The following is a 20,622-nucleotide window of genomic DNA, read 5'->3' on the forward strand; positions in this document are numbered from 1 at the left end:
TCATCAGGCTCAAAGGCCAGGTACAGACATTACACTTTTACCAATATAAGTGATCAGAAATTAGTCAGTACTCATAACAGAACAGAAGTTTGACACACAGAAACAGTCTATACGCGTAAGAGAACAGAAGTTCAGCACACAGACTGTTTTAAAAATGGTGGAACCTATTCTAAGATTTGCACAAGCCTCTGCTCCTCCCTAACCAAGGGTTAAATGTGTGTTCTGTTTACTATGGACCTAAACTATGCCACTTACAGAAAACCACAGAATTTAGATCAATTCCTCCGTGGGTTTTTTGAATGCCTAGCCAAAGGGTAGTAATCAATTATTTGATATCTAATTGGCAGCCTCTATCAAATGGAGAGTCCTAGAGGTCAGGCCTGGGGCCAGTTTTGTTCAATATCTTCATCAATGGTCTAGAAGATGGGAAAGGGTGCACCATCAGCAAGTTTGCAGATGACACCAAGCTGCATGGAGGGGAAGTAGTAGATACACTGGAGGGTAGGTCTAGGATTCAGAGAAACTTCGACAAATTGAAGGATTGGACCGAAAGAAATCTCATGAGTTTTAATAAGGACAAGTGCAAATCCTGAACTTAGGATGGAAAAATCCCATGCATCAGTACAGACTGGGGACCAACTGGCAACTCTGCAGAAAAGAACCTGGGGGTTACAGCAGACAAAAAGCTGAATATGAGGCAACAGGGTGCCCTTGTTGCTAACAATGCTAAAAGCATATTGGGTGCATTAGTAGAAGTGTTGCCAGCAGATCAAGAAAAGTGATTCTTCCTCTCTAATTGACCCTAGTGAGACCACATCTGGAGTACCATGTCCAATTTTGGGCCCCTGACTACAGAAAGGATGTGGGCAAATTGGTGGAAGTTCAGTGGAGAGCAACTGAAATGGTTAGGGGTCTGGGGCACATGACTTATGAGAAGACACTGAGGGGAGTGGGCTTATTTAGTCTGCAGAAGAAAAGACTGGTGGGGGATTTAATAGCAGTCTTCAGCTAGCTGAAGGGTGGTTCCAAAGAGGATGGAGCTAGTCTGTTCTCACTGGTAGGTGGTGGTAGATGATATAACAAGGAGCAGTGGTCTCACGTTGTAGCAAGGGAAGTTTAGGTTTGATCTTAGGAAAATTGTTCTCATGAGGAGGGTAGTATAGGACTGGAATAGGCTACCCTGAGAGGTTGCAGAATCTCCATCCTTGGAGGTTTTTTAAAGACACAACTAGACAAAGCCTTGACTGGGATGACCTAGTTGGGGATGGTCCTGCTTTGAGCAGGGGGGTTGGGCTAGATACCCTCCTGAGGTTCCTTCCAACCCTAATTTTCTAGGATTCCATGATTCTATGAAATTACTTTTGAGAAGACCTTTGAAAACTATTTTTAAGTGTGTGCATCTGTGTGTCTGTGTGAGTGAGTGAGCAAGAGAGAGAGAGAAAGAGAAACAGAGTCCTTTCTCTTACAATTTCCCTTCTCATAACCTGTACCTCAATACAAATGTGAAACCTGTGAGCATCTATACAGAGTAGAACAAAGTGTAAAAATGTATTTATTCATTCATTTAAAATCATATGCAGTCAATACCTTATTTCTGTGGCCCTAGTTTTCTTTCTCATGGAAAAACTCATATGGGGAAATTATAAAAAACAAATCTTCATTAAATTGTGCTTGAATAGATTTTTTCCTCAAGTGTTCCTTCAGGAGCCCGGATTTCTTTCCCAGAATCATGGCCTCCCTACAAAATCTACACAGTACTCTGGTCTCTGTCTTGCCCTGCTCCCTTGTAGGTTTCCCCAACCTGGCAACTTCCACTTGACAGGCATCCTGTATGACAAAAGGGCACACTGTGGTGCAGAAAAGATTAGATAGTTTGGAGTTAGCACGATTTAAATCAGACCAAGTGTGGTGATGTGAGGCATATAAACTACAATATTCCTAACTTTTTCTCTCTTTGCTCTTAAGGCCTTGTGTTTTGTAAGTGAGAGGCAGTATTGCCTCAGAGCTACCTTACCTAATTTTTGAAGCAGTTTTTTCTAGGCTACAGATAATATAAAAATCACAAAATACAATCCAGAGATCATCTGATTCTGGTCAGTGGTATGCTAATATCATTCACCTTCCAGCATAAGGGACTGCCTTTTCGCTTAAGTTCCGCTGAGATTCTTAAGGTCACCTGAGAACAACAGCCTGCAAGTACTATCTGTGTGACAATGATAGGTGGTCATTCTCAGTAGTAGTTCCTCAGTTTTGAAACTCCCTCCCTCTGAAGGTCCACCAGAGCCTCAACTTATACATCTTTTACAAGTAGTGTAAGACCTTATATGTGCAGACTTCTAACAGTCATGCTTAAGTTTTGGCAGGGATGACTGGTGCCTTCTGAGTCTGAGGGGCTACAATTTGTGGGCAGGCCCAGGGGTGGGCCAAAAGCCCCATATCTACTCCTATACTTCTGTGCCGTGATTTAGTGCCCCCTGCATGCTGCTAGCCCACATGGCAAAGAAACTGCCCTGTCCTGAGTGGTGCTGAATCAGGGGCCAATCTCAGGGGGGCACGTGCCCCCCGCCCACCCCTGTGTCTCTCCTACCAGTTGCCTGTGAGTTTTGGGGTATTGTCTGGAAACTATTTTTTCAGCTATTTTATCTTTTTTTTAATTTGTTTTTTTTTTGGCAAGAACCCTGAGTCTTTTTTGAAGAGGGCACATAGAAATTGAACAAATAAATAAAGCATCCCTGGGATGCTTAAAATTACACTAGCTAATACACACCCACACCCACATTTCTAGTGAGCTGTTATAGAAGCCACAGATTAATGTGGAACAGGAAAATTCTAGCCCTTCCCACTTCTACAGCTATTCACTCTACACAAATTACATGCAGAGGGAAGCCTGAAGGTTTTTGTGCCAATTCTATACCCCGGCGCACACGTGCCCTACAGCAAGATTCCTGTGACTAGCTATGCCAACTTTAGCTACTACTTTGTGTTTTTACTACAACATACCGTGGGGAATCTGGGACTTCTTTGCTAAAAGTGAAAATTGAACTCAATTATTGAAGTGTAAAGTGAATAGTTTTTAATTCCACTTCACATTTAATTCCATTTCATATTGGGTGTGTTTACACATGCAATTAATGTGACATAAACTCCGGTGCAGTTCTCACTTGAATTTATTGCTGCCAGGTGCCACATTTGAACGTGTGCCTGGGACTGCAGCACGCTGAGCTTGGTTGGAGCATCCTTGACTGGCAGGCATCTCCGGGGCTCAGCCTGCCAACCCGGGGCTGCTCCAGCCCAGCTCAATGTGCTGCAGAGGGGATGGCTGTGGCATAAGGATGCTCCACTGTGGGGCTAGCTGGCAGGCAGCCTCCACCCTGAAACACTCTCATACCTCAGCCAACCCCATCAGCATCTACACATGTGATGCACTAAATAATGCCACCATAGGATAATACTTGTGTTTATAAGTACTATCCTACGGCAGCAGTTATTAGTTTACTCCGGCCTAATAGGACCCACATGTAGACACTGAGAGTTTACTGTGGAGCTAATTAGTCAAGTCCACAGTAAAATCTTATGTAGACATGCCCATTTAGATCTAAATGTGCTCATAACTAAAACTCTGACAGATTATTACTTGTTTTTTCTCATCTTATTACCATGTACATTTGTACCTGGTACCACGTACATTTGTACATTTGTTGTTCAGTAATGTAACCGGAGCAGGGCAAGTGGGGCACCAGAGTGCCCACTACTGAGAAAGTGCCAGAATCACTCCCTGACCGCAGCAATCTTTGCAAAAATGCATGCAGCCCTTTGCTGCCCTAGCTCATCCATAGGAGCTGAACAGGGCAATACCACACCCAACCATGTATCTGGTGGGGCAGTCAGCTTCCAGAATGGTGCTCCCCAGGGAGTTTTTGTATCATCAAGATCATCCCTGCACTCAGTAACATATTTGGGAGGTGGAGGAGAGGGGGAGTGAACGGGGCACCAGGGACAGCCTTCATGGAGCCCAGCCACAGGGCTGCAGCAGACCAGTGGCCAGTAAGACTTTGCTTTCCCTCCATTCCCCTCCCCCCCCCCTTACAATCATAGAAAGTTTGGGTTGGAAGGGACCTCAAGAAGTCATCTAGTCCAACCCCCTGATCAAACAGGACTGTCCAAATCTCCAGTTGGCATACCACTTCCTAGGTGCTGAAGGATCTTGTTATGCCTCTGCTCTTTTCTTCTGGTTTCCATAACGCAATTGAGAGCTCAAATTCATTAAGGGGAAAAAAGAATCATCAGATTGTTAAAATAATTTGCTGTTTTCAGCACGTAGAAAGTTCTAGAGGTGACATCAGGAGTTCCTGTGTCACTCCCTAGAGAGCCTGCTGACTTGGGGGAGCAGGGCAGTTGGCATTCTGCAACAGGATTCTGAAAGTAGTGGGTAGAAGTCTTAACCATGGAAAATCCAAGAGCAATCTGTATCTCATTACTTTGTTACTTTTCAACTGTCATGTTTTTCATTCATAGGAAATACATCATCTCTAACTATATTTTACTTCTCTACTAATCAACAATACTGTAGGTCAGGGACTAGCAACCTTTTCCACACTGCAGGTCAAAACTTGTGACCTGGCCTTCTGCCATTGAGCCACAAAACTCCTTCTTTCTGAGGAGCCAAAGCTGCTTGCACTTACCCTCACTGCAAATACCTAAAACCTATCAATGGGTCTAAACATAAGAATGAGGAAGTTGTGGAGGAAGGTGCTGTGGAAGGGATGGGCAGTTCATTGCAGCTGAGTGCTGCTCAGTCCCCTGGCTGCCCAGGGTTGGCCCAGAGCTTAATTTATTATACCTCACAATGGCCATAAGTTATGATTTTTTCAGAGACTAGACAAAACCAAATCTGAAATCTGAACCCCTTTTAGTTTCTGTGAACTTGAGGAGAAAAGGACCATACTTAATCCCTGATTTTGAACCTGCTTCCAGCCTTTTCTCTGCTGTGCTAGATGAAGAAAAAAATGTGGCAATGTTTTTCTTGCATCTAGTTCAGATGGGACCACAGTTTTACACCATTAAATGCCCATTTTTATGACATTACAGTCAAAGATACTAGCAATCTCAACAAACAATTAATCTTTCTTTACAAATCTCTGCTTCATTCACTATAAATTGTGTAACTTTGCAATAAGTGAATTAGGAATTCAATATATAGCCTCATTTACTACCCACTACTGATTTATTCTGAGTGCATTGTCCAGGATGTACACTTAATGAGGCAAGGGTTTTACAGAAAAAAATAGTTTGTCATCATGTAATTAAACACTACATCTTAAGCTACACATACAAGAAGGGCTGATTTAAGGTTGCATAAGCTATCTTGGTTTGATGTTTCTGAAGTGCATTGAGCTTAGTTTTGCAATCTTTTTATATAGTTGTTATGTAATAATGTTCTATTTGAAAATTTAACTTAAATCAGGAAATGTGTCTTTAGACTATTTGGATTATGGTGTCCTAATTTTATTATTTCTTACATCAAAAAGAAATTTAAATAGGAAGCTTGGCTCAGAATGAGTGTCGACACAGAGATTTGTATCAAAGTAAGTGATAGTGTGAATACAATCAGTTCAAGTACTTTGGTGTAGTTTATAGGCAACATATGGTGTCACTATGCAATAGTTTTGTCTTGTGTTTGACACACCAGTCTAAATCCTGATCTTATTGAATTCAAGCAGTATTTAACTATTTGTTTAATGGGCAGGACTAGTATTTGACCATATGACATTATTGAAATCTATGCAGTCAAATGACTTATTCTTAAAACATTAAAATTGTATGGTCCTTACTCAGGAGCATATCCAATTGAAACAGAAAGGAGCTTCCTTTTTTATTGTTTTATTTATTTATTTTAAAAGAAAAAGAATGAGGGTATGCACAAATAAACATTTTAGTCACTTTGAAGTTTATGGGAAGCTGCTGCTTGCGGCATATGACAGTTCTTACGAGATCTGTTTGCATTATCCTGCAGCATTACAAGATAGCTAAATCACCCGATCTTGGCCCCTGTCTGAAAAAGGTTTAACGTTCAAGCAGATGCATGACTCCTGTCATTTCAGAATCATACAGTTGTAATAATTCCATTGCAAAATCTTTTATTGGTATCCTATGATATCAATACAACTGTTATATCTGTCTTTACCCTGAATTAACAATTACAGGTCTCTCTCCAAACGATGTTCAGTTTTATTATATGCACAATGCTATTGAATATATCAGATTTAGATAATTTCATTATATAGATTGGGCAGTAGCATCACTGAAAAAGACAAATATTTAATACAATTATCTATTTAATTATTAGGTCCTAATGTTAGCCAAGAGACCAGTTTTCCCCTCCCCTGCACCTACTTCCATCAAAATAAGCACAGTTGGGTAAAGCAGTGTAATGCTATTCACATTTTTGTTTTGTTTTCCAACCATTCATGTCTTCGCTGTTACAGATCACTCCAAGGTGTATGACAGTTATGAATCAGGCACATAAAAATGTTTGAAAATAAAAATGAAGTCAGTGGTCAATGAGAGCAGAATGTGCAGTAATGTACCTGGGGAAAAACATTAACTGATATATCAGAAAAAGCCTAACCACAAAAAGATACATGTATGTCAGCTATTAAACCGAGTGTAGAAAGATCTTCACAGAGATATTCATGGCTGAACTTAGCACTCACTTCTCAAAGATGGTTTAGGGCTGTTAAAATTAGCCATACAAAACTCCTTTTTTTTAAAAAGGCATCCAGAATTTTCTATATAAATGTTCTGTAATTGAGTCTCAAATATGGCACATGGAAAATTGCCCCAAGGAAGGAAAATAATATAAATGAGTTTTATTGTTTCAGGTAGTTTAAGAGTGATATAGCTGTGATGGTCCAGAAAATATGCAAGAGGAAAGGTTTTTTGGGGGTGATATATTTTATTGGACCAACTATGCAGTTGGGAAAAAATTAGACAAGCTTTCAAATACTTGTTTAACTTATCCCAACTATACAGTTGGTACAATAAAATATATTCCCCTAAGTAATATCCCTTTCACTCTCCCTGCAAATGACCTGGCCACTGCATCATGTAATTAAAAACTACATCTTAAGCTACAGACACAAAAAGGGCTGACCTAAGGTTGCATTAGCAATCTTGATTCTGATGTTTAGGCATTTAATTTCCAATCTGTATCCAGAACATTTAATCCAATAAAGAAGTATGACTTTTCCTACTATTAGTAAATGGATGACTGAAAACCACAAAAATAATTTATCCACTCAGCCAATTACTTGTTTAGGGAACAACAAAAAAAAAGGAAAGGAAAAAAAAATCAGAGCAGACTGGCATTCCTAATTTGCTGTTAAACAGATTACATGTACCTATTTAGAAAGAGGATTTGGGGCAAATGTATTTCTTTGCTGGCTTGGAAATATATATAAGCATTTTTCTAAGTTTTTAATGACTTTGAAGGTTCCTAGGGTGATTTCTGCCCCTGTCCTTTGATTATCTCTGCCTCAAAGAAGTACTCAACTCCTTCTATATGTCGGGTCTGACATTGAGGTGAACCAGTAAAAGATTTATATCTCTACATTGGCCTAGAACCTTACCAGGATGAGATAACAGAACTGATCTTTTTTTAGTATCCCAGAACCAGATATTGCTACAGTTTCACAACAGGTCAAAGAGAAGTGTTTATTACAATAATTGTAGGGGTTTACATTGTCAGCTGATCAGGGCTATGCTCAGGGAAGTCCCTTTCACCTCTCTCCCTGTACCTTCTTTGACTCTAGGGGTCCCACCATTCGGCACTGTTGCACTAGATTTATGACCCAGATACCTTGTGCCACGTAGACCCAAACCCTCAGACCAACCACAACTTTTTCCATTCAATAACAGGCAAATGTTATTGATACACAGTGACATTAGATATGAGTAATGCAGGCAAAGCAAACAAAATAACACCCCCAGTTTCTACTCCCTGTACAGTTTCTGTACAGAAACTCTGTACAGAAACTGTACAGTTTCTACACCCACCAGTCCTAAGGCAGTCAGAGGGAGAACAGTATGCCTGCCTAGTACATGAATGTTACCCTGTGGTTCTTGCTTAAATGTCAGATGTCAGCAGCCTGGAGGTAAGGGCTGGGGGAAAAAGGGCCTGATGGTGTGCCCTCTGTCAATGGTGACCTCAGAATCCTCACTTGGGGACATTTTGCTGCTCTGAAATCCCTCCTTTTGTATTCCTTCTCCTCTGATGACTCTTTATTTCCGGGTGTCATTGATTGGTCTCCCTGTTGTCATCATACTGTCCACTTTCTGTTCTGTCAGCATAATGCTTTGTCTCCCAAACCCATCACAAGCATACATCTTAACTTAGTCATTTACCGGTGTCTTAATGTCAGTATGTCTGGGCTCCTAATTTGGTCATTTCACCAAAACTGGAAATCCTAGGGGTTTTGCAATTGGGTACTGTTACCTAATGCCGCCTTATCTCAGGGTATGGGTACACTGTTCATGTTTTCAATTTCCCCAGCCTGTTTGTCTGATAGCTCCAGACACAGTGGGACTTAAAGGCTGAGACTGTGATACTTTGTCACAAACAGGCTTTTAGAAACCAGTTAACCTTTGCTGTTCCCCTGAACCACTGTTCTAATGCAATATCTACTTTACTTCAAGCCAATTCGTAAAAGCAAATCTCTAAATATCATTTTCTAGCCATCAGGCACCACACAGCAGCAGCAGCTGAACTTCATTCACTCACAGCATATGTAGAGTTTGATATCTGGGAATGCCTATATACATGCTCCAATGCGTTCTAATTAGAACACATTGGAGCAGACTCAATTAATCAAGTCTGCTCTGTGTTCTAATTAGAATGCTCTAGCATCATTGCAGCTTCATATATATAAGTCCCTGTGGGTTTAAATATGGCCACTGGGTTCAATAAGCAACATTTAGTTAAAGCATCAAGTGACCATTTTTAAATGTGTGGGGGCTTAATACACATGACGCTGCAGCAATTTAATTAGAGTGGCTCTCCAGGAACTGCTATAATTAAAATGTCCTTCCCCATCCATAAGCACATGTGGAGGCAGCCTGGAAGGCTATACTGGGTCACTTTTTACCATGCACAGTAAATCAAATTGAGTTATGGATCTTTTCAGGCTAATATGGAGGCTTGTGAGGAATATAGATTATAGGGAAATTGTAGTTATATCAGAATTTTGACTGAGGTGTGAAGTGGAATAACATCACATTTAGTGAAAATCTACATAATTGCCACTTAGCCACCTGAAAAATAAAACAGGATATGGGCCAAAATTTGTTGGATCCATATTATGGAAATAGTCTTTTATTGTAACATGTACAGGACATACTTTAGGATGTCAGTGGGAGCTCTGCACATGTAGGCAAAACAGTCTATAGGAGATGACATTTTCCATGTGTACCTGAGAAGAGAAATTTGCCCTGAGAGAGTTCCTTTCAGTGAGGTTTTTCTTTCAATGCAGCAGTAACTTCTCTTTTAATTGAAAATGAACCTTGATGACAATGTTAGAGAATAAAAATTTCCAAGAAACAATCTGAAACTGTATGCATGAAACATTCAATCAATGGTACAAAAAATGGTGGCAATTGAGCAAAGTATTATGAGAAATTCTTGTTTTATTTTCTCTGTGCAGGCTGACAATTTATGCAAGATACAGTTAAACATTGATTGCAGAGTATTTTTTTAAATTACATCATTCCAACTTTATGACAATTTGTAGAGAAGAAATTATTATTTATTACTGCACATTTTATGGACCAATTAAAATTTATTGGGGACCAATAAAACATTTAATGGAGACTAATTAAAATTTATTGGAAATATGTTTTGAAAAGACTTGACTTTTTAAGAAAAAAATGTTACCCTATCATGATGAAATCTGATAATTGTTTAGGGCAAGATTACATAAAATTATAGATAAAAGGAATTTTTCACAATTAAAATCTCTGCTAATATCATGAAAGTTTAAATTACTTTTAAAAAGTAATTACCTTTGAATTAATTGATTTAAACAGAGATGGACAAATATATTAGGCATTTATATTTTTACTATAAACGGTCTAATTAAGTCTTTTTTTTTTTTTTTTTTTTTTGGTAGTTTGGTAGCCACAAAGGAAACGGACAGTGCAAGATCTCGTAGCATGCCAATGTCGCCATCTGACTTTCTGGATAAATTAATGGGTAGGATGTCAGGCTACGATGCAAGAATTAGACCAAATTTCAAAGGTAATTTCTAAACCTAATTGTTTCTGTTTAAGTGAAAATTTTCTTTTACGCAAATGTGTATTTTGGAGGAGAAAATTAAAAGGTAAACAAATGTATTCTCATTTCAAACTATGCCATGCTCAATTTTCCTATGATGGACCTTTCAAATAGCAACAAAAACCAATTCAACTGCGTGTTGAAGTTTGGACAAAAATTGGAATAACTACATGCTACTGAAATACCTAAATGCTAATGTTGTATTCTGATTATCTTTGAAGTGATATGTATATAGTCAAACCTAAATGTCTAAAAACACACACCAGATATCCATATCAGATAATGTAGACAAAGAATTGAGACTAAAATCAGAGCAGGGCACACACACTAAGCCATATACACCGCTTTATTGCCAGGCTTGGGAATGTACAGGACAGGGATGAGTGAACAGGGTTTATTTCCTCAGCACTAGTCTCAGTGGGAACATGGTATGGACATGGCCTTAATATCCCCATGCTTCAATTCTCCACCTATACCATTTTTCCAGCATTTTTTGGTTTTACTATAAATTCTTTGGGGTTGGGATTACCTGTTACTAAATATACCTATAGTGCTTATTACACTAGGTTTCTAATCTTATTTGGGGCCTCAAGGTCAAACCACAATGCTAATATTTAATCATTCAAGATCATCAGCACAAAGTCCAATTACGAAGGTTTTTTAATATGGTACTAATAGAATACTCTTCAGACATATCTATACAGCAGGTACCCCCAATAAGCATACCCAAGAGTGTTTATAGGCACATGTACAAACAACACAATGCTAATGCATTTTGGGGTGTACTATGTGTAGAACAGGAATGCTCAACTTAATTATGGCATTCTTTAGCATGATTCTCTGACAATGTCAACATGCCTTTGTAGTCTATCAGGCATACATTGCAAACTATAATTATCCCCATGATCTGTTGGAATGGAAACAGAACTTGAAACATTAGAGAGTTCCTTCAGAATTGTTTAAAGTTATGTTTAAAATGTAAATGTTCTAAATGTTTTATTAAACAATTTACAGCATTTTAGAATTTGATTTGAATTGCTTTAATTGATTAATTTGGAAATTCTGCAAATTTTCAAATATGCAGCACATGTAGAAGGACAAATCACTGTGACTAAAGCTCACAGCTTGCATTCTTTTAAATGCATTCTCTGTCTCCTAGGCCCTTTTTTCCTTGTTTCAGAAGGCTCTCTTTCCTTTATTTTCCAAGGCATATTCTGTAAATAAGGGATTTCTTCCCATTTCTGCCATCAGATCTTTTCCTCTCAAAATAAGACCATTCTCTGTTTTACATCATTTAGGTCTTTCCTTTCACTATCATCTCAACCTTACCTCTTCTTCAACACTACATTTTATAATGATTCTAATGACACCAAGGATCATCAATTTGATTGATTATGTCCCTGAATTCTCAATAGTTTCTCTTATTTACTTACTTTCTTTGCCCAATCATTAAGGTCTAAACTACTACAGTTTAGTGTTCATCCACTGTAAAGTAAGAGAAAATATGAAGAGTGATAATAGAGTACCTGATACTTAATAAGCTCCTACGTTGTTTTATTTCTAAGTATTTAGTCTTCATGCATATGTCTACAAATGATTTTACTAGAACAGTCAAACTGCTTCCTAAAAATAAGGATTTAAAGGGATAGAACAGAAACAGTATATATAATTTATTTTTTTAAATTTGCTTCTCCCTGGATATGTTTAAACCTTTATTCTTGATTAGCACTGAAGTTGCTCAGAATAAATAATCATTGTTTATTGGAAGTATTTGTTAAAATCATCAGAAAGATATGAAATATTACTCAATGTACACTGGTCAACAATCCCTTACGGATTATTTGCCAATACTAATGATGAGAGAATTCAAATGGTTAGCTTCTTGCTTGTGTGGATAGGGAAGAGAAACATTTGTATTAAAAACAAAAGCTCATACTGTCACATAAAACGTGTTGTACTTCCAAAATTGTGTCCCTTTGTATGTAGCATATTTTAATTATTTTAGCTCCTTGTTAAATCTTAGCTCAGTTACACACCATAGCTGTTGCCTTTAGTATGTAAACTTTGGGTTCAATCTAAGGCAATTCTGTGCTATGCAACAAAGGACCTCCAGCAAATAAAAACAAGCAATGCAATCTCTTTCTTCTTATTCTTTGAATCTTCTAAAGTTCTATAAGAAAGTAGATGGAAGCAAGGAGCTTAAGGCTTAGCAATTCATTTGAAGACTGAATTTTGGAGTTTGTCATGGACACCATGCAATCATAATCTTCTGAAAAGGCTACACTACAGAATGGGGCAGATGTTTAGTAATTAGTGGATTCACTATAGTGATTCTTGAATGTGTAATTCAAAGGACCAAGAGCCTTCTTTTGTAACCACTGAAATTTAAAGAGGCAAAAACCTAATTTGACATTTTTCAAACTGCATAGCTGTCTAAAAGATTTACAGTGTGCACTTTTAGGAAAGAGAAGAACAAATCTGCCTAGAATGATTCAGATCTATCACTCAGAATAAATACCTTCTTGAATGACTTTGCCACTTTCTTGCTATTTTTATTATTCCAAGGCCAAGTACTGCCAGTTGGAACTTTATGTCCCTTGAATTTTGTACCCTGTCAACAATTATATAAGATGAAATGTGTACTATCAGTTCTGTTAAAATTTGGTAATTTAATCTTTTAATTTCCTGGTCATTGCAATAATATCTTCCTCATTGTTACAATTAATTTTAGAGTCCTTTGCAGTTGTATAAATGCTAGTCTAGATACACACATGCTTAAGAGAAAATATAGCTTAAAAGAGCTGCAGAATCAGTGACCACTTCTGATCTAGTTAATAATATTAACATTGTAGAACCTGTTTGTCTGTGGACAAAAACAGCAGCAAAGAATCCTTGGTAATAAACTTTGTCCCAGTTATAGGCTATCAAAGAATAAGCAAAGTCTACACTCAGTAACAGCCAAAGGCTTCTGTAAACATATCATTAATCAGTAGAGCTCAACCTTTTTAGTCAGCAGGTCAGATGGGCAGTGCCCAGGCTGTCTGCTGACCAGATCCAGCTGATGGTTGGCATGGGGCAATTGCAGCAGGATGCTGCACAGAGGGGGGCAGGGGACATCTCAGCTCCATCCTGGCCCTGTAGGGGGGAGGGAGGGGCATGGCACAGACCCTCAGGGGAAAGGGGTGTGGCCTAGACCCAAACTAGCCCCACAGAGGGAAGGGGTCTTGAGCTGGTCCTGAAGGATGGTGGGGAATGGGGTTTGAGTGATCCTCAACCTGGTCCCACGGGAGAAAGGGGCCATGGCCCAGATCCATCTAGCCTGTGAAGAGGGGCATGGCTGGTGGGGGTGGGACCAGCTATGAGGGCAGGGGAAAAGGCCCAACTTGTTGCATGGAGCTTAGGGTTTGGGAATTTGGCTACAAAGAGTAGCCGTATTTATTGCCACTTCTCCCCTGCCACCAAATTTCCCAGTCCTTTCCACTAATCTGTGGAGAGCCCCCTGGGTTGGATACCTATGATGCCATGGGCTGGATTTGGCCTACAGGCCAGAGGTTGAGCATACCCATTATAAATTATTTCCTTCTGTAGGCATGATGAAAATTCTGGGTTCTATATCACTGCTTTCCAAGTTTGGATCAGTTCTAAAATAGTTTTTTCAGTCAAAATGATCAATAATTACACTACAAGTTTTCATCGAATAAGAGCTTCAGGATCAGACCTTCAAGTGTAGGCCTTTTCTTCAGATGACAATGAAAGGACAGGCTGTATGTTTCAGGAAAAGTGTGATGGGCCATTATCTACTTCATAATTTGGATATTTCTGCCAATAAGCATGGGAAATTTAGTGTAACATGAAAACAGTAGATATGATGCCTTACTTCATGTAAAATTTAATATCGAATACTTTAAAATAACCCCCCCTTTTCAAGTAAAAACATCATTCATAAGTTGTTTATTAGGTATTTCAACCTAAGATGTAGAAAGTATTCCTCAAGTACAGTCGAATACAACAAATATTAACATGTTGGAATTTCCATTTTAAATCCAACTCTAGGTTTATAATGATTTTCAATACTAAAATCTGTGTGTCTATTTCTCAAATACTATATACTGGTCTAGATCCTTGATTTAGTTGTTTCCATTTGATACTCAGATGAAGAGCATCATGCAAATACAGCCTCTAATATTTTGACACACGGGACTTTTGGTCCCAATACATCACTTCTGAGTTCTCCATTTCTCCAAGTCACTCAGAAGAGTGACATTTCTTTAGTATTAAATAAGATCTATCTAATCATACACTTCCTTTTCTACTGGACAGTAGAGAAAATAAATTTGCTCAGCGGGTCTTGAAACTAGAAATATGAAAGCTTTTTTCAGTCTAATCCCATCTTTCAAGTAATACCTTGCTTCTTTAGTAGGTAATGCTCTTGTGACAGTCAGTTTCCAAAAGGGACCTTTATTCTAACTTCCACATCCACTGAAGAGGACTTTCATAAGGAAAATCTCTTTGGGGAAACAAAGATAATAATTTCTAGCCAGTGGAAAAAGAGTACATACTTGTCAGTTGGTATATGTATACAGCATTATGAAGGTATTATTGTAGACATGTTAGCACAAGTAACAGTAGCAATAAAGGAAACAGTAGCATAGGCCTCAGGTCATGACAGACTATATACCCATATCCATGTCTCCAGGAGCACTTGCATACTACTATCACACCTTCATCTGTTGTATAGATATACCCTATCACAGTGACAATGGCCCCTTCTGTCACAGTCAACAACAATAGGTCTCTGAGTGAGGAAGTGTCAGGTTCTTCTCTTCTTCACATTTTCTGTTAGAAGACTTGACTTGCTCCATTTAGGTCAGATTAAGCTTGACAGTTTGGCAGTTACTCCTTATATTGACAAAGATGATTTCATCAAAAAGCAAACAGACTAATATTCTTATTGTATTTTGATGCTTTTAAAAATATCTTCATCTAGCATCTAACAGAATCAAGATTTGATTATACGCCTTCAAAGGTGCATGGCTTAATAGTTATTCCCTATAAAAATAAGAGACTCTTTCTTTGGCATACACTTAATTTGGATCTTTGAACCCCAGTGGGAAAATTCTTTTTCACCTAACAGCCAACCAAAATAAAGCTTAAGACTGACTCTGAGTTATGGACCCATTGTGTAGGAGTACTTCCATTAACCCCTCTGAGCATGTAAATACTCCCATTATAGGAACAAGGAGATGTTTATTCAGCTCTGGAGAGCAATCCTGCTTCTATAATGGAGGTGCTTACATGCACCAAAGAGGTAATAGAAGCACCTGCATACTGTAGTCAGGTAACTCAGTTAGTCTCAAGCTGCATTATGATCATCTATGAGGTGAAACAGAATCTTCTCCGGCCCCCAGTATGTGTTGTATGTGTTGTATTCCACATAAAAGTTATTTGATTTGGGCTTTTGTTCCTACTTCCTTAATTCCCTTACATTTTGACAAAACAGAAAAGCACTCCACTTACTATCAGTCCCAGCTTAGTTAGAATATTTTTATTCCCTCACTTTTAAAGGCAATCTTGTATGCTACCTGTAATTTAATTTATCACAACAAGAAACTATTAAGAACTCAAGAAATTGAACTTAACAACTTAGGATCACTTAGAAATACAGGAAAATGAGTTAGCATATATGTAAAGAAGAGCTTCCCTTAGGTATTAAATCTAGGCTATGCTATTTGTATTAGATAAAGTATTATATTTAATGTTTAACTTATTTTTAATTATGGAAGAGTTTCTGATCGAGTAGAAATTTATTATTTATAATTGATATGACAGCATATCCACTTTCAAATAGTATATGAATAGTATACATGCTGTTGTGAATTGGAGGAAATAAGTGATTTTGAAAGGACAGCATGCAATAAGCCATAAAAAAAATACCTACATCTTGGGAATGACAGGATGAAAACTATTTATACACAAATCAGATAATTTCACCACCCAGTACAGCTGTTTATTATGGTTCCAAGTGTTCCCACTGCCACCCGTCTGTGACTTTGGATTCCTCTTCCTACTCCTTTCCACTAATTCTCTGATCCAATCAAGTCTTATGCTGAAATAACATCTAGCAAAGGAGGCTGTCACCTGCAAAACTTAATCCATTTTGAACAAATTAATCTCTAAGGTGCAACCTTGCTCTACATTCTGACTAAAATAAAAAAAAATGAAGGCAGAACAGGTTAATTAGAAACTAAATTATCACATTGCATTGATAAGTAGTTGGAAAAAGAAGAATCAGTGCCTTCCTATTTCTCAGATGTGCTTCCTATGTGTAGTCATAGCTGTTCATTTTACTGACAAAAGTATGTCTAGTAGTGTACTGTAAAGCAAATATAGCCTGAAGAAAGGAGACCTGGTTCTTTTCTGATTCATACATCATCAGCAGAATCATTAACTCAAGCTCTAACCTCAAACATTTGATATTGAGTGCATTGCTTTCTGCTCTCAGTAATCCCATTGACATCAGTCAACAGTGAAGCATCATCAACAACAGGGCTATTACTTCAACAACATTACTTTCAGTGAGAAAATCCAAATGTTGGTATTAAATATTTGCAGATTTAGGCCCTAAATTCCAGAACTGGAGTGTGTATTACTAGTGATCAAATGCAAAAAGTATCCAGCTTGCCTTTCAAATTCCACTCTCAGTGGGTGCATTTACATGTGCACTTTACTGTGAGTTGACTAATTAGCTCTGTAGTAAAGTGTCACCATCTACCTGTGCACCCATATTAGGGTGCAGTAAAGTAACTCTGCCCTAGGATAGTAGTGTCCAGGGCAAGTACTATCCCATAGTGGAGTAATTTACACCACTGCAATGCACATACAGATGGTAACTGAGGCTGACTGGGGAATTAGGGTGCTACAGTGCAAGGGCTATCTGCCCCCCCAGACCAGCTGCTAGTCCAGGGCTGCTCCACTCTGGCTCAATGTGCTACAGTCCTGGGTGCACATGTAAAAGCTGCGCCTGGGAGAAATTAACTCTGGTGCAAACTGCCCTAACTGCGTAGGTAGATGCACCTAGTTAGTAGACGGCACTAGGACTAGCAGTTAAAACCTTTATTTCACTTGTAAACAAAATGAATTTGCTATAGAAATAACTAAATGACTAGAATGAAACTCCATGATACCATTTTTCCAGTAATTTTTAGAGAAGTAGGGTAAATCTTTCTCTTTGAGAAGATGATTAATTTCTTAGATGTTACACTATGAAATAATGCTCTGCCAATAGAAAGGCTGCAGAGATTAAGGATGAAAATATGGCAACTGTTGATTGAAGGTAATGGGACTGCTCCTGATAACAAGCACTCTATTTTGTAATAAATGGTAGCAGAATGAACCTTAAAATTCTGTGGATGTCATATAAATTATAAGAGCCTAGCATATTTTCTACTGGACTCAGAACAGAAAGCAGTAATAATGGGCACCTATACGCATGCAGAGAGGCTGCTCTGATGCACTGTAATTACAATGCATTGAAGGAGACTCAATTAATCAAGTCTGCTGGAACATGGTAATTACTGCACTCAAGCAGACTCCAGCATCACGTGTATCAGTGTCCCCAGGCTGAAAAATGGTGGCACAGGCATTTTAACTAAAACTCATTCAACAAGCTTTAGTTAAAACACCCCTGCCACTATTTTTCAGAACAGGGACACTGATACACATGACACTCTGGGCACTTTAATTAAAGCAGCTCTCAGAGCTGCTCTAATGTGCCCCCCTCCCCACTACCACCTCCCAGACCATGTCTATAAATGCCTAGTGTCTTTTTGTTACTATTGGTAGCAGGTAGGATTAAAAAATGTCAGATCTGTGATGTAAAAGAGAAACTTTATTTCCAATTACTGTGAAGGATGGTGATGTATATTATTCCACCAAAACTAAGAAATAAACATTGTTTTAGGATAGTTATCTAGTATAACTCCAATAAAAAACACATTCATTCTGGCATGTGATCTTCTTTCAAGGTATCATGATCTCTTTTTTTCCCCCGAGCTTGGAGTTTTGCTACAAATGGCAAAACAATTAGTGAACCTTTAAGAAAAAAAATCAACCTTATAATATTTCAAGCACTTAAAATGACATCGCTAATCAAACTGTCTCACTTCATTAAAAACAGAATTCCGAACATAACTTTATATTCTTTCAAGTCATGCAAGCCTTGTTTTATCATAGCTCACTCTAATATACGTTGAAAGTCACACAAACCTTTGATCAGCACAGCAATGATTCTGGAAAAGATTCTTTTTTTTTTCTTTTGCAGGCCCTCCAGTTAATGTCACATGCAACATTTTTATAAACAGCTTTGGATCCATTGCAGAAACAACCATGGTAAGGCATTTTACCTGAAACAACATTTAAAAGTTCAAGTTCAACTAATTTAATGAGCTGAAGAACAAATTAAGTCCTCTTTTCTGTTGGAGCAAAAAGAAGAATATCTCTCTTTGATAAAGAAAGAACATTTAACTCAGCAGTAGATTTAGTTGATAGAAAATCTATCATTTTATAGTTACCATGCTAGAGGATATATCTGAAATGATAAGGCCCTTTTCATGCCTTCACTGCTGTCTGTCATCAAATTCATGGTTTGTAATTTTTATATTTGAATGATAAAAGTTATTAAAGCTCCATAGCCTCCATCAAAAGTTATACATTATCAAATGTCATTATTAACTATATTCTGTTATGCTATTATATAAAACAGATGTGTAAGAGATAAAGACACACACTTTAAACAAAGAAAATCCTTATTTTACAGTGATATTACATGTGGTATATCATAATTAAACATCGCACCAATGTAAAGAATGTTACTGTGAAGTTCTAAATAGGGCACATATCATTTAAATTCACTCTGACTCTTTGACTAGACTGATGATCATAGGAAAGCCAGAGGATAGAGTACAAAGGCTGGTTGGAGGCATGAAGGAAATTACAAGAAAAATGAAACTTAAAAATCAGTAACAGTATAACCTGCTTATATATAAGGTTTATTTCTTTAAGCCCGAGACACCCAAATGAATCAGAATGAAGAAATACCTTAATAAAGTACAGAAATGTATTTTGAGGATAGTAATGGAGAATGTGTGGAGAAGATGGAACAAGGTATTGCAGAAAATCTAAAAAGAACCTACATGTAAATGTGGTATTTACTTGTATACCACATGTCCCTGAATATGTAACAAACCCCATTTTGGTAAAGCAGAATTAAGAAAAAAATTCCAGAATCTTACTGGCCATAGCTCAGGCTTACCATGACTGAATTCTCCTAACCATATGGAGTAGCTGGCATTTTCCAGGGTACATTTTGAGCCTAACAAGTACTGCCTTGAGTTTAATAAGGTTGAAAACCATTGTTCTAACTAAACCAAGTGGAGCAAAATACAAATTAGGGAAGTCATTAATATTTATCCAGAAGTGCCTCTGACATTTAAACCATCAGTACCACAATGGTGTATACACCTAATGTGTCTATTTTAAAGATGTTAGCCTATACCTTTAGCAAAAACAGCTATAATCTCTATTGTATCAATGTACTGGAAATATATATTGTATATGCTTTTTTTATAGTGATCAAAATCTCTGAGCTCCATCTGCTGTTTTAGTTATATATTACATAAGAAACAACTGACTAAAGTTAAAGATGGTATGTTATACCAGTTGCCCACATTCTTTTAATGGCAGAATGAGCCTTGATACAAATCATTGCACCTCTCATACTACACACACAATATTTGTTACTCAAATTGCCAATTGCTCAAATCACGAGCAAAACTTTATAAAGGGGGATAAAGCAAGGTGCTGCATTTATTGATCACATGAGTTAGACAGAGGTTTGGGCACACCATACATATAAATGCACACAAATCATCACACACAGACATACATATAAACAACCATTTATATCCACACATACACCAGATATAGTTACCAGCAATAGTTGCTCAATATCAGCCCAGGGTGGCCAACTCAGGCTTACTGAGTAGATGATGATGACTTGAAGACAGCAGATTTGAAGATAACAGCTGGAGCGGGGTGAACAGATGCATCTGTACTCCGATGAAACAGCAGTAGAGAAAGAGACTCACCCAACTTGGCATTTTCAAAGTTTTCCTTTATAGGGATTGGCATCCTTTTTTTAGCTTTTTTTGGTTTTTCTATACCCAGCTTCTATTGTTGTGTTTGTTCTTCTTTTGTCTTCAGCTTATCTTAGCCTTGGAGTGTTCTTGCTGCCTGTC

The 20,622-nt window shown here is 37.9% G+C and overlaps 1 protein-coding gene across 2 annotated transcripts in view; it reads left to right on the forward strand.

Moving 5' to 3' along the window:
- The first annotated feature begins 10,167 nt into the window (after positions 1-10,167).
- GLRA3 (glycine receptor alpha 3) overlaps positions 10,168-20,622 on the forward strand; it is a 106,121-nt gene continuing 95,666 nt past the window's right edge. Inside the window, exons 1-2 of one of the 2 annotated variants that reach the window (XM_025202423.1) lie at positions 10,168-10,291; positions 18,648-18,715. In XM_025202423.1, the coding sequence (XP_025058208.1) occupies positions 10,207-10,291; positions 18,648-18,715 (153 nt within the window). In that variant the 5' untranslated portion in view covers positions 10,168-10,206. The remainder of the gene's footprint in view (positions 10,292-18,647; positions 18,716-20,622) is intronic. The other variant, XM_025202422.1, reaches the window with a different exon arrangement.

Source organism: Alligator sinensis, unplaced genomic scaffold (genome assembly GCF_000455745.1).
Source record: "Alligator sinensis unplaced genomic scaffold, ASM45574v1 scaffold211_1, whole genome shotgun sequence".
NCBI classification, from domain to species: domain Eukaryota; kingdom Metazoa; phylum Chordata; order Crocodylia; family Alligatoridae; genus Alligator; species Alligator sinensis.